Source organism: Equus quagga, chromosome 4, assembly GCF_021613505.1.
Source record: "Equus quagga isolate Etosha38 chromosome 4, UCLA_HA_Equagga_1.0, whole genome shotgun sequence".
Taxonomy (NCBI): Eukaryota; Metazoa; Chordata; class Mammalia; order Perissodactyla; family Equidae; genus Equus; species Equus quagga.
Genome location: NC_060270.1, coordinates 47,692,350 through 47,707,360, shown reverse-complemented (window position 1 = coordinate 47,707,360; position 15,011 = coordinate 47,692,350). Strand labels below are relative to the sequence as shown.

At 39.5% G+C, this 15,011-nt stretch overlaps 1 protein-coding gene across 6 annotated transcripts in view; it reads left to right on the top strand.

Annotated features, from left to right (window-relative positions):
* FNDC3B (fibronectin type III domain containing 3B) overlaps window positions 1-15,011 on the top strand; it is a 331,748-nt gene that overhangs the window by 132,690 nt on the left and 184,047 nt on the right. Inside the window, exon 3 of one of the 6 annotated variants that reach the window (XM_046658126.1) lies at window positions 5,221-5,369. The exons of the other annotated variants lie outside the window; for them this stretch is intronic. Within the exon in view, the coding sequence (XP_046514082.1) occupies window positions 5,291-5,369 (79 nt within the window). The 5' untranslated portion in view covers window positions 5,221-5,290. The remainder of the gene's footprint in view (window positions 1-5,220; window positions 5,370-15,011) is intronic. 6 annotated transcript variants of the gene reach the window in all.

Sequence of the window (15,011 nt, the reverse complement as noted above, 5' to 3'; positions counted from 1 at the left end):
TGACTTTATGTCCATATGGTTCTTAGAGAGGGAGAACTGAGTCAGAATGTGTCATTTTAACTGACTTGGTTGTTGTTGGAAGTAGGGTTAAGTTGCTTACTGCTCTTACTGCCTGTTTGCTTTATAAGAAAATGCAGTCTATGTTTTGTCTGTGGATGACAGTACATTTCTTTCAGTCTTCAGTGACGTGTCATGTTTTCATTTAGCCAGGTGTTCTAGTCTTAGCATTTTATGTGCCTGGTCTATTATTCTTCTTGAGTAGGGTAACCCTTTGAAGTATTACTGAATTCAACTACATTATAAAATTACTAAACTGTAGGAGAGGTGTGTTTTCTTTCTTCCTTACTCAGCCTCCCTTCCACTTTGGAGATGCAAGGCTAGACGTCCTGTCATCTGATAGGTCTGAGAACTTTCTAATATTTCAACCACTCTTTTTTTTTTTGCAGGGGGAAGATTTGCCCTAAGCTAACATCTGTTGCTAGTCTTCCTCCCTTTTTCTTCCTTTTTTCGCCCAGTACATATTTTATGCCCCAGTACATAGTCATGAATAGTTGTAAGTTCTTCTAGTTCTTTTATGTGAGTCACCTCCACCGCATGGCTACTGACAGATGAGTGGTGTGGTTCCACACCCAGGAACTGAACCCAGCTTGCTGAGTGGAGCGTGTCGAACTTTCACCACTAGGCCATCAGGGCTGACTCTATTTCACATACTTTTATTGAGAGTGGGATTTCTTATCCCCTCCCCCTTCTCAAGTTTTGGCATGATGAATTGTGTTAATATTACTAGCTAACTTTTATTCATTCTTCCTGTATGCTAGGTACCTGGCTTGGTGTGAAACCTGCTTCTGTTCCTCATAATTACTTTATAGCTAGGTGCTATTATTTAAAATACAAATAACGAAATAGAGGTATAGAAAATACAAGTAATTTATCCAGTCAAATAGCTATTAAGAAAAAGAGATTTGAATCCAGGTCTCTGTTGACCTCAAAGCCCTGACTTTTGGTCTCTGCTGCCTCTTGTGTTGTCCTTTTATTCAGCTCATATTAATGAGCACTGAGCATGCCATGTGTGGTTCTGCATGCTGAGAAGACAGCAGCAAGTAGAACAGAGTTGGGAGGAAACAGACAATAAAGAATTAAACAAATAAGCATGCAACATCTCCAGAGGTGGTGATGGCTCTGGAGAAAATTACACTGGTAAGAGTAATGGCAGGGGGATGCTTTCTGGCAAAAGTGGAAAAATATGAGGTGCTGTTCTAGTCATTGGTTCTGTTTAACAGTCTAGGACAGTGTGAAGAAAGACAAGAAAAAATAAATCAGACTGTATAAAGTTTCACGTCGTAATTAAAATGGTAATTTTACTGACAAATGGCATCAATTTTACTGGCAAGTGTCATCTTGCAAACTGGAAAGGCTAATTGTTTTTGTACCTCCCAGGGGAGTGTGACCAATCAGAAGGTAAATGTGAAGGTTAAGGTTTAGATGTTGGCAATGCCACATTCCAGTTTATTCCTGAGTTACAATACCAGTCTTTCAGATAATGATTGTGAGGAATTTTCTTCTGGCACTTTCCTTTTCTGTTGGAAATACTGTTTTAAAACTATTTCACCAAGATGTGCTAATTTGCTAATTTGCAGAAGTCTTCTCTTTTATCCCTTTTGGTAATTCCCACAAATGAATTTTTTATGATTCAGAAGCAAAGAAAGAAAAAAGACTCACAAAATTCAAACATTAAGAGGAAATGTTGTTACTGTTCTGGAAGCCATTGTCCAAGCACTGGAAAATTATCTCTAAATTTTTTTAGGAGAGTAGACAAAAGCCGTTACTATTTGCCGTTTGGAAGTTCTGTGCTTTTGTCAGTGGCTATTGTCATGAATATTGATCCAGCACAGAGGACCATCTCAGCTCCATCATCCACTTGGTTTGGTTCTCCTCTAGTAGGTTCTGTCAAATTCATAATGTCTTTCACGTGATACATAACCTTTCATTTATAAAAGGTTGGAGAAAGGATTTCCCATTTCTTTCTACCACGTAGATCTAGAAAACGTCCTGGCCTCTTTCTGGCCCCTTATCTTCCTCCCACCATACCCATTGATTGGCCCAATAGCCTAGAAATTGATTAGAGGCAAGCAGTGCAGATAGACAAGGGAGACATCAACCTGTGTAGGGCCTCGCATCTGGAGAATTATATTTGCTATAAATCTGAGCATTTCTGCTTTCGTTAATTCGTTCTTATTTGGGGAAAGCTAGAGACACTCCGTTCTGCAGAACGTATTTACTCTTCTCCAGTGTTTAAGGATTGAATTAGTTTTTTCTCAGCAATCTGTTTCTTACTGAGATTTGAAAAGGAATGTTGCGATTTTAAAAATTTATGAACAAAACTTAATTCCCTTCTGTTTGCAATGCTACCTTGCATCATTTTGTTTAGAATATGTTTATCATAGTTGCAGGAAAATTTAACTGCAGTTACCGAAAAACAGGCCGATGGATTCTATGAACTTTGTGTTGGTAACTTAGTTCCTTACAAAGCAAAGTAATTTGTCTAATGTATTAACTATGTTTTCTAGTATCTGAGTAATTATGCTACACTAATTCAATGTAGATTTGCTACCTTCTTTGCCTCTCCCTCAAAAATTCAATTCAATAAGTTTGTATTGAATTCTCAGTTATCACTGCTTTTGGAGACCTGCTTTCTATTTTACTTGGAGACTTACATTTAAAAAGGACCACACAATAAAAAGGAGAGTGAATATAATTGACAAAATTTGTTGTAGGTGTTAGAAGCATCTCAAGTGAGAGGCTAGAAGAGGAAGAGAGTAGTGAAAGCTGAAGTAAGGCTTTCAAAAGTTGGGAAGCTTAAAGAATTTTCATGAATTAAGAATTCTTAAAATTACTTTCATCATTCCTCTCCTCCAACAATGGGAATTTTTCTATGATATTTTGTTTACTATAATTTTTTAATTTATGGAAACTGGAAAAAGTAAATAATTGACGTCATATACTGTCATCTGTTTCTTTTTTGATGTCTAAAATTTGGGATTACATATGCTTTTCTCCTCACCTCTATGGTAATATTTTTGGAAAAAACTCCAAATTTGGGATTTGAGTATTGTGGCGAAGTACTTCTAAAAGCATTTGAAATGCTTACTTTAATTCAGTTAAGAATTTAAAGATATAAATGTAGGACACATTTATGCATGTCTGTCCAGAAAGCCACGCCTGGACTCATTGACAACCCCCATAGTCTTGGAGAGGCGTGACAAACTAAATAAACTTGACCAGCGGGGGAAATGCACATGCCATTTCCCCAAATTCCTGGTTTCTAGTGCCTTGGCACTATGCCTTTTTTATTCCTATTTTAGAAGTCTTACGCCAGCATGGGAAAATTAAGTGGATGGGAGAATAATGGAAATTCTGACAGTCCTCGGTTAGCGCCTCCCCATCTTTTCACAGATGAGGTGGTGAGGAGAGGGTGAGGTTGAAGTTTTCCATCTCAGCGCTTTTTTCCTACCCAGTCCTCTCTCATACTTTTTGTGAGCTATACTGTAAATAATGTTTCTTCATTTCAAGCACCTCCCTGTGGCTTTTCAGTGCCATCATCAACAACCAAAGTGGGTTAAATGGCCCACAGTTTCTGTGAGTTGAGCTTCAAAGTCAAAGTTGTCTTTGACAACGTGATTTAACTTTTATTTTTTACAGTAGCTGTAAGTAGGGAGCTACAGTAAAATCGTGCCTCTGTTGTTGTTTAAGCTGGGTGACTATGATCCTTATTAGTCCGTCTCAGTTAGTCCTTCCGGGTTATTGCAGGCTTTGTTGCTGCCTGGTGGCTCGCCTCTGAGAAGTGTTTCGTGTGCAGTTGTTTCTTCAGATGTATCAGACAAGCATATGGCAAAAAGTGGGAACACTGGGCGACTACATTTCTCCATATCTCAGTCGAAAGGGTCAGCTATGTGTATGTTTATCTATCTAAAAGTGTTTGTAAAACTTCCTTCTTTTTAAGTATCTTTATTGCACGTTTTAAAGCAGCATCTTAAAATCCTATTTAAAAAATCCTATGTGTTTTGAAAAATAAATGGAATTGTTTTAGGTGAAAACATTACTTGCCCTCTGCTTCATTGAATAATAGTAGTGTAACAGAATGGTGTAGTTAACTGGCTGTTTGACCGCTCCCACCAGCCCAGCCAAAGAGGTGAGCTTCATGCAAGTGGGATGTTGGGTGTCTTGTCACCTCCTGTCCCTCAGAGCAATACCTGGCCCTTGGGCCCTAAGGAAATGTTGGAGGAATGATTGTTTGAAAACATGAATCATAGATCTATTCTAGAAAATCTATAATTAAAACAGTAAAAATTTCATACATCATCGTTTCAGTTGTTTTTAGAACTCTTAAACCAACTTCAGTGAATTTTAGCCTGAAGACATTAAAAATGTGTTTGTCCAACCTCTTTATTTGCAGTTATTAATTAGAATTGAACCACAGGAATATACATTGAGTTAAAATTAGAATCTCATTTTTAAGAAAAGTTTTGTAAGCGCCACTAAGAAAGTGGTACCATTGCGGCAAAGAAAGTTTTCCCTTGCTTTTTCCTATTTTTTTAGAGCGGTGATACTGAGTTTGTTTTAGTTGAAAAGGTTTCAAGCCCGGTGCACTATCCTGAGCACACACCCTGTACATTTTGCCTTCTGGCCTTTGTTTCAGATTCCACACCTCCAGTGCCCCACCCTCCCCTTAAAATGTGAAGCTCTTATCTCGCCTGCTTCCTTCACTGTGCCCCAGGTGTCTTACCTATCCTGTAGCATTTTAGGTTGCGTGGTACAATTTTGTACTGAATTACATCATTTTATTCTGTTCGCTCTTGTTTTATCACTGCCAGGGTGTTTTCCCTACTGTGGAAAAAGGGCCCTAGGAACGACCCATCGTTGTGGGAAGGGGAGCATTTAATCTTTATTTACTATGTTTTCTATAATTGGGGAACTATGAATATTTTCTTAGGTTTGTATTTGCTTCCAAAGAGCAGTGAACTTGGCTAAGCTTAGTAAACTTTAATCATAATTATGGGATGCTCTTATTTGTAAGACATAATTTGCTTTTTACCATGGTGCCGTTTTAGAGGGGAAAAACTGTAAAAAAAAAAAAAAAAAAAAAAAAAAAAAAGTTCAATTAAAATATTATCATTTAAACACTTATTTTTCAAGATGTAACAAAAGCAATTTTCCACTTAGGGCAAGTTTGTTAGAGGCCGTCGTATCCTACCTTCTGGCTTCTGCTGGTGTCTCCTCTGCAACACTCTTCATGGAAATCAACTGCCTCCATTTCACATTTTCTGGGACAAGATGCTCCCCCCTCAACAGTTGCTCGCCATGGCAGCGAGGTAGTCTGTTGCATTTTTGGAGTATGAAAGTAACGCCTTCTTAAATCTAATAATAAATGACGATCCTAGAAAACCACTGTTTTAAATAAATTTGATTATTTGCTTTATTTAAAATCACATCCAGTCATGTTTATATTTTTTGGAATGGGGAAATAACAGGAAGCTAGTTTGATTGTGATCTTTCACTATTTTCAAACACTAGCAACCAACAGTTACTAGTTGCTTACTGTGGCATGGCAGTATACTGTCTTTATTCCTGTGGCACAAATGGGGAAACTGCAGCTCAGTAAAGTTGGATGACTTGACCAAGTTCACAGAGCTAGCAAGAGAGGGAGTTGAAATGCCAACGCGGGCAGCTTGACTTCAGACCTGCCTCTCTAAGCTATGTCTTTGTCCTGCTGGAGCCTGGCTCGAACACTCTCTGTTGTGAGTCCAGGCTACTTTGAGTGCCTGACCCTTTTTAGTGCTTTATAGGATGTGTGGCCCCAAGTGAGCAGGACTAGGGTGAGCAGAATGAAGGACCATGAGCCTGAGGCTCTGGGAATGGTGGCAAGTCAGAAATAACCTTGGAATTCATATAGTGAGGTGTCCTATTACTAACTTTTAAAATTATGTGGTCTCAAATGTGACCTTCTTAGTGAAGGCCGCAGATGGCTCAGCAGCGATGGGAGTTATCAGAGGGTGAGGTGGACATGCTTTAGAGTTCCTGGTGGGAGTGTGATTGCGTCATCTCCTTCACACAGCATTTGTCATGAAATTTCTTTTTTTCTGTATTCAATTTGTAACGTTTGTCCCTGTAAATATTAATAGACTTAAGTGGATAGGTTAACTAAAGCATGATGGGGAAGTTTATTTAGTGTAACACCTGGGGAGAGTGAGATTGAAGATTAAATGTTCAAAAATTGGATGGTGGTTTGATAACCATTGACTAAGGCTCAGAGAAGCCTCCTAATTTGCCCAAGGTCACACAGCACACAGCTGCTGATGATTGGAAGCTGGGTCCTTTCAGCCTCATCTCACAGAGAGAGAGAGAGAGAGAGAGAGAGAGAGAGTGTGTGTGTGTGTGTGTGTGTGTAGGTACATACAGTTATTGTTCTTAATTTAGTCCTTGTCCTCGCTGTTAAACTCACAAAGTCACTCTTGTGTCAGTATTTGGTTTATGTACTATTGTTGATGTCAACACAGTGGTGTATTTTGCGGGCAGTCGGAGTGTCTTTTTTTGTTTTGCAGCAAGGAAAATGAGATTTCAACTCTCCTGTTAACTCGTAGCCAGTTGATTGTGGTTGACTGGAATGCCGTGTGCAGGATCCAGAAGCAGTTTCTGGACCCAGTGGCAGAGGCACAGTGTTCGGTGATGTCTGCCATGGTCTTGGAATTGGGTTAGAGGTGCTCCATGTGATGTGTATTGCCAGACTACTGTTTCTCCTAACACACCAATCTATTTCTTAGTCACAGGACAGGAAACTCAATTTTAAGTTTGTACAGGAAGATGGAGGTAAGGTTTGGTGGTCAGGCTCTGGAAAACCAATGCAAATTAACCACCTTCACACAAGACTGATTTATAAGTACTAATACCGATTCAGTAATCGGCCTTTCTGTTACTTGATACACTCACATGTATTTATTCAGAGAGGATTAATTCTGCGGATAACTTTTCTCCTATTTTGGTTTGACCGTTTCGCTCTCCAGTTACAGGGCATGCCCATTTCTGAGCTCATCTTAATTTTGGGGATTTCTGCTATCAAGAACCTGCACCTTCTAGTGAACTTACTTTGGTAACAAGGACTTAATTGCAGAGGTCTGGAACTATAAAGCATTATCCATCAGGGTTGGCTGTATCAAATGCAATTTATTTCAGACTAGGGACAACAGTATCTTCAAAACTTCAACTCACATAATTATCTGAAAGAATTCATTGTGTAAAGTTTCAGTATCAAGAAAAATGCAGTTAATCTGCAGATAAATGAATGTCTTAAATGTCTGCTTGTGATTGTCTGTTCATTCCTAAATTCCTGTCCTCCTGCCCCTCTCCAAATCTGTAGTCTTGTGTTGCCTGTGTTAAATGTTAGGCCCCAGTCTCTTTTCTGTCTTCCCTTTTTGGTCATCTTGCTTCTTTCTCATTTGCACTATCATTTTTTCTCATGATATCTTGGTTCTTAGTCTCAAGTATGTTAAAAGGTGTCACAAAATACTATTCCAATGCAGGGGACAGGTCATATAACTCAATTTTTAGTAGACCAATTATTTTGAATGGCTTTTTATTTTGGCCTGTATCCCTTAATTCATTGTTAATTTGTAATGTTGAGCTTGGTGATGGCTCCTGTTCCGCATGCTCCATAGCATTTCGGTGACTGGTGGCACCTCTGCCATCCTCTACCACTGCTGGGCGTTGTCTAGGCTTCAGGAAGCCTGGTCTTTGTCTGGGTTTGCTTGGACTGATGTCTTTATTCCTTCTTGTACTGATACTCTGTTGGAAAGGAATATGTTTTTGATGCCTAGAAATATGCCCCTGTGAGGAAACTGTAATTATTGAAGATGTGACCACAAAAGGAAGACCAATAAGGCTTTTCAAAAATTGCATCCTCTTTGTGATAACTGAAGTGCTCACACTGAAACGTGCATGCAAAATAAGAATATGTTAATTAGAGATGAGCAAGCAAAATTTAAAAAAATGTATTAACAGTTATACTCTTGTAGAGTAGTACTTATTCATGCCTTGGTTCAACCAGCAGCCATTAGTGAGGTCCTGCTGTGCCAGATACTCCAGTAGATGTCTTGCAAGCTACAAAAAGGTAAATGCATAATTCTTGTCTTGAATGACTTACCTGTCATGTGAAATAAGACAGGGACAGGAGTGACACTGTACAAAATTATGAATGAGATTCTATGTCACTACTATAGGTAATAGTCACATTTGATAATCAGGCTTATGTTTGTTTTGGAATGTTCTTTCAATGGGTGGGATGAGACTGAGAAGCTCCTAACATGAAAGCATAGCATTTGTGGAAAATACTGTTATTTTTATGAGTTATAAGTAACCTTAGGTACAGTGGAAATGACCAGGGCTGCAAGTACCGCAAAATTAAATGGCACATGTATCTTTTGTTACAGATATATTTTTCCCATTGTCTGCCATAGATTTTGGAAAGTAGTATTCATGTAAATTCTGAATTTTTAAATTTCATATATAGAACATTTATTAACCTTCTGTAATATGTGAGCAAGTGATGTATTAAAATTTGACTTCAGGGGCTGGCCTAGTGGTGTAGTGGTTAAGTTTGTGCTGTGCTTTAGCGGCCCAGGGTTTGTGGGTTTGGATCCCAGGCATGGAGCTATACACTGCTCATCAAGCCATGCTGTGATGGCGTCCTACATAGGAAATAGAGGAAAATTGACACAGATGTTAGCTCAGGGACCATCTTCCTCAAGCAAAAAGAGGAAGATTGGCACAGATATTAGCTCAGGGCCGATCTTCCTCACCAAAACAACAACAAAAACCAACTTGACTTTAAAATCAAATTTATTATTCTTTTGTTTCATAGACTTTTTAATGAATTGGCAATCATGATTTTTTTTGTTTGTTAAATGGAAATTAATGGTGCTTTCATACACACTCCAGAGTGTGTGTTTGCCATATTCAAATTATTACTTTCTGCTTTCTATACAATCATCCTCTTATCAGAATTATGCATGGTACTGCTAAGTGTGTTGGTGGAAATACTCTAGTAATAAGAACCTAAATTGTGGCATGGATCATATACTCAGCTGCATATTTCTAAAAAAAAAGTATTAAGAGTTAAGGATTAATTTGGAATTCAGAATTATGTTTCTAAGTATCTACTCATCTAGTCGAGCACTGAAGAGTCATGTAAGAACTTAATTTCATAGGTGAGTCACAAGTGGCATTAAGAAAATTTGTGTTTTACTTGTTACATTGGGCCTTAAAGATTTAATGAGTTTAAATTATTCCTTTGGTCTCAGCTCGGGTTGGTAACCTAATTCTAATACCATGGTGAATGGTTACTGTGACTACCATGTTGCTAAGAAACCTGTTATGTTATCAAGTTGCCTTGGTGAAGCAGTGGCTTCTTGGGCCTCCTTAGCGCTGCTGGGAGGTGGTTAATCAGAACTCTGAAGGACCGTATAGAATTTGTTGCCCAGGTTATAACTAATTTTTCATCCAGAAGGGAAACAAACCTGGGTCTGTAAAAACTGACATAAGAGAAAATCCGAGTTATTTTAAATTAAATTATGACCTTTAGTTTTTTCTTTAAAAAAAGTTGTGATCCAAGATACAAAGCTATTTTTACTAATATTAAGTTAGAACAATTTGTGTATTGAATGATATGTATTTCTCCCCATCCTGCATTCCATTTTTGTTTTCTTAGTGATTCTTGGCGGTACATTTACAATGCATAGACGAATGTTTGAATTGAGATTATGAGGAACATAGTATGTGAAATTATTTTAATCTCTTGATATAAATTGCTCTTGCTCTGAAATGACTCAGCATTTTATTAAAAAGAAAAAGCTACACTATGTAGCATTTTTTTAATGCACCCAGGCTTGTTATTAGGTTAAGAATTCTGTTTAGGGGAACGACCTGGCTTTTGCTAGCTTTGCTCCATGGCAAAAAGTTTCTATCTGAGATATCTAAGTTTGGCATCATTGCAGGTTCCTAGAGCTCCACAATGTACGTCTGTATAATAAAGAATCTGAGAAGTTGTGCTGTAAGTGCTCGTTTTTAGCAAGTCAAGTTTTGAGAAACCCTGTTCTTGACTTGTCCAGATGGAGAGTGCAGAAGGGGTTCCTTTCCATTTGACACCAGTCTCCTTGGAGCAGCACCTGTTAAATCACAGGCGGGCCTCAGAACTGGGGTGAGCAGTTCAGGCAAACAGCAGTGTGGGCGTAAGCAGTGGAGATCCCAGACTTTAGAAGTCAGACTGTCTGGGGTTGACTTTGGGTGCCCTGCCTCAAACTTTCCGACCTTCAATCAGTTAGGTAATGACTTTAATCCTTGATTTCCTCAACAGTAAAGGAGGGATGATAACAGTTTCTACCTCAAAGAGTTGTAAGGATTAAATGAGATTACGTGAAATGCTTAGCGTGATTTCTGGCGACTGTTGTGAGCCTTTGTAAATGTACAATGTTAATTATTATTAAAGAGGACGTTTTTAGGGAGTTGTGAGTTGTTTCTTCAAATCTTAAAGATTTAAGTAGTTGGCATTTGACAAGGCCTCCCACATGAAAGTTTTTAATTGATGGGAAGAGTTTGCAGATTTTAAAATTTTTGTTTTATGTTATACTTTTTATAGTTTATTTCCATTTGTCCTTTTTCTTTTTTCCTTGAGTTTGGAGTTGGGCATTCCAGGTGTTGGCCCTAACTCTTGGTCTCTCTGGGTTTCTCATCTGCAAAATGGTGCGTGGAGGCAGGATTTGATTGATGTCTCATGGCACGCCTAGCTCTGTGATCTGAACCCTGGGAGTGCATGGTGAGAGGTTCCATTCTGAACAGAAGGGGGCCTAGAGTTTGAGGACAACTTCAAAGTCTGGAAATCAGAATGGGCCGCATGAACGAGAGCGTCCCACTTTCTTCTCTTCCCTGTCGAAAGAAAGTCGCAAGTGCTCTCAGAGGCAGTAAATGGACATTCTTCACATGTTTGAATTAAAAACTTTTCTCTTTTTAAAAAATAATTCTTTAAAATTTGGAAGCAACCTCAAATTTACAGAATTGTTGCAAATACAGTACCAAATATCTTACAGCACTTGTTGGCTAAAACCCACTTATTTTGGGAAAGTAATTTGAATGGTACAAGGAACCACTGGAGAGTAAATTGGTTTCCTAGTATCCATCAACCCTGAATACTTTAGTTGTATTTCCTTATAAACAAGGACATTCTTCTGCTTAACCACAATACCACCATCAGGATTAGGAAATGTGTATATACACACACACACCCCGATGTATATTGATGGTGTGTATACACATACGTGTGTGTACATATGTAATTATATACATACATACATATATATGTTTTTACCATCAAATCCTCAGACTCATTCAGATTTCACTGATGGTCCCCATAAAATCCTTTATCACAGAAGGATTCAGTTCAGAATCACATGTGGCCTTTAGTTGGTATGTCTGTTTAATCTCTTTGAGACTGGCACAGTTACACAGTCTTTCTTAGAATTCTCTGATCTTGATACTTTTTAAGGTTACAGGCCGGTTATTTTGTAGAGTGTCCTTCTCTTTGGGTTTGTCGAGATGTCGTGATTGGATCAAGGTTATCCATCTTTAGCAGAAGCATCACAGAAGTGATGTTGTGTTCTTAGATTTTTAAATTTTTTTCCTTTTTCTCCCCAAAGCCCCCCGGTACATAGTTGTATATTCTTCATTGTGGATCCTTCTAGTTGTGGCATGTGGGACGCTGCCTCACTGTGGTCTGATGAGCAGTGCCATGTCCGCGCCCAGGATTTGAACCAACAAAACACTGGGCTGCCTGCAGCAGAGCGCACGAACTTAACCACTTGACCATGGGGCCAGCCCCGTGATTTTGTGTTCTTATTATGTTCTATCAGGTGGTCGTGATTTTGATTTGTCCCATTACTGATGATCATGTTGATCAGTTAAGGTGGTATCTGCCCGTCTTCTCCATTGTAGCCTTTCTAATTTTTCCTTTGTAATTAATGAGTATTTTGTATGGAGATACTTTGAAGTGATGTAAATAAATCAGCATCAAAATCTCAATTTATTCATTTATTTAATCATACTAATACGGATTCATGGTTTTATTTTGTTTTAATTCAGTGGGTTATAATCCGTTACTAACATTATTTATTTTGATACTCAAAAAAAATCTCTTCCAGCCATTTTACATGTTGTTTTAACATATCTCCATCATTCTTTGGGTACTTCCTTTCTTTTTTTTTTTTTGAGGAAGATTACCCTGAGTTAACATCTGCCAATCCTCCTCTTTTTGCTGAGGAAGACTGGCCCTGAGCTAACATCCATGCCCATCTTCCTCTACTTTATATGTGGGACACCTACCACAGCATGGCTTGCCAAGCAGTGCCATGTCCATACCTGGGATCCGAACCGGGGAACCCCGGGCCGCTGAAGCGAAATGTGAGCACTTAACCGCTGCACCACCTGGCTGGCCCCTGGTACTTCCTTTCTGATACAAAAAGATGTTCCAGGCTTGTCTTGAAATTTTACTGCCCTAGTTCTTAATTAACCATTTCCCTAGGAAGTCTTGGTTTCTTTTAGTAGAGAATGGTGTTTAGAAACCAAGATCCAGGTGGTATGTGTATCTGTTACTATTGGGGATGAACCTCTCCAGTACTCTCGGTGGACAAAGCTGGAGAATATTTGATTGTATATATATACATACTTAGATACTCATATAGATATATATATGCATAAAAACACACATAACCTGTTCTATATTTATTTCTACATCTTACTATATATATTAAAATCTGTGAGTTTACACTGGTCCTTGCAATTCAAATCCAACATAAGGGTTTGTTCTAATCTTCCTTACCATGTTTGTGAAACTCCCCTCTATGATAATGAGAAATCTGGCTTCCTGTGTATGTCACCAGCCTCACAGTGCTTCCCAGGCCTTACTCCTTGGGCTCTGATAACACATGCCAGACCATCTCTCTGCTTGGACACCCTCCTTGCCCAATGCCAGGCTGCCACCGTGAGTGATATCTTCTTTAGCCTGACTGGTTTCCAGATCCCCATGCTGGGCCACCCTTTTCTGTGGACATTGCATGCTGGGCTGCCTCCACACCTGGACATCCTCCTCACCCGACTCCAGCTGTCACTGCCCACATCAGGCTGACCCCCTAATCCTGGGATGCCTGCCTGGGGAGTAGAGAAGAGGAAGAGAAAGAAGTAAATGAAGAGCTGTTTTCATGTCTTTAACATGCCAAGTGAAGGAGTGCGAGCTGTTAGGAATATTTTGTTTTTGACAACACTATTGTACTAATCTTACCAAGGAAATGGTTATAGAATTATCTTTGTCCTTTGAGTTGGAGTTTAAGCAAATGGATGCAGTGGTGGAGGTACCCTCAGTTCATTGGCTTGGTCTGAAGCATAACACTGTACCTGAAAACTGAGTAAAAATGATCTTGTAGTTTGGGAGAGGAGCATTTGAAGAAGTGATTATTTTTTCAAAAGTCTACCTAAGTACCTTGGCTTTTACTTAATTTTTAATAAAAAGGATGTCTTTGTGGCAGTTGTTGCCAACGTAATTGCTGCCATATGCACATGTGGCAGAAGGAGTTTGAATAGCACTTGTTAGCTAAAAGTAACTTCCTAGTGGATTGATTTGAACTGTGCTTCAGAATTTTTCTGCTTGTGATCTTATCCCCGAGTGGATGTTTGGGCCAGCCGTGTTTTCAGAGCCCCCTGTTCCAGCCAGCCTCTCTGAGGGCTCCTGCAGTGAAGTTCTGTTAGCGCCTCTATCGGAAACCCTATCACAGGGCTGGGTTCTGGCCGAGTGCCCCTCTCAAGAAAGCCACAGCCCCAGCGGGAAAAGCACGGGGTGGAGTTTTTCCACCCGGATTCTGGCTGCTCTCCAGCCCTTTAGTGTCTGTGAGGTTTCTTCTCTTTTCTTTCTCCGTTTACAAAAATACTGTAACACTATTGCCTGGACTTATTAGGGATGGGGGCAGCGTGTGTGTGGGGGCAGGGGTAGGGGTGGCCTTTTACTCAGCTCCCCAGCAGTGCTCTTCTGCCACTGGTTTTCTTGTGAGGGGGACCTTAAGAGAAGCTCTAGCAGTACTGTAAGGCGAGTCTGTACCTCTAGAGGATTTTCCTGTCGTGGGTGTTTTATTTCCCTGTGGTTGTCTGAGTAAGGCAATGGGAATCTCCTGCTGGTCTTCATCCCCTTCTCTGTAGCCTTCTTTGCACAAACTGCTGAAGTGTTGAGAGTCTGTCATCCTTATCAGTTTCTCATCCTCCAGCCTATGGAGTGTTACAAAAGGGCAGCTCTTTAACAGATATCAGGGTCTCCTTCCTGTCTTCATGGTAGGGTTGCCAGACATAGCAAATAAAAATATGGGATGCCTAATGTTGAATTTCAGATAGACAACAAATAATTTTTTAGTGTACGCATGTCCCAGGCGGTATTTGGAACATACATGAAAAATTATTGTGTATCTGAATTCAAATTTAACTGTGCGTGTCCCGAGTGTGTCTTTTATCTGGCAGCCCCACTTCATGAGCGTTTGCATGATGCAGTAACTTGGATGCCTGGTGTACTTAGAAAGATAGACTTGTAATCGGTTTCTAAAAAATTGGCCAGCTTCACTGATAAACCCTCGAGTGGAGGAAAATTTGAGACTTGATTTTAACCCTCCTTAAAAGACAACTGAACTGCAAGTGAGCTGGCCAATCCCATTTGCTGGATTCCCATACTAAGCCGAGCCTGCCAGCTTGAGGTAGGAACTTGCAGTTACAGCATCTAGAACTTCTAATTACCTTTTTTTCCTCCCTCTCTTTAATGACTCTTCCCCTTGTAGGTTAGCAATTTGGCCTCTCTAAGCCTTCCCTTCATAAGAACTCTCTTTCCTTTTTTCACTGAAAAAGGTAGCTGTCCGAGGGTGACTTTGTACATGTAGGAAAAA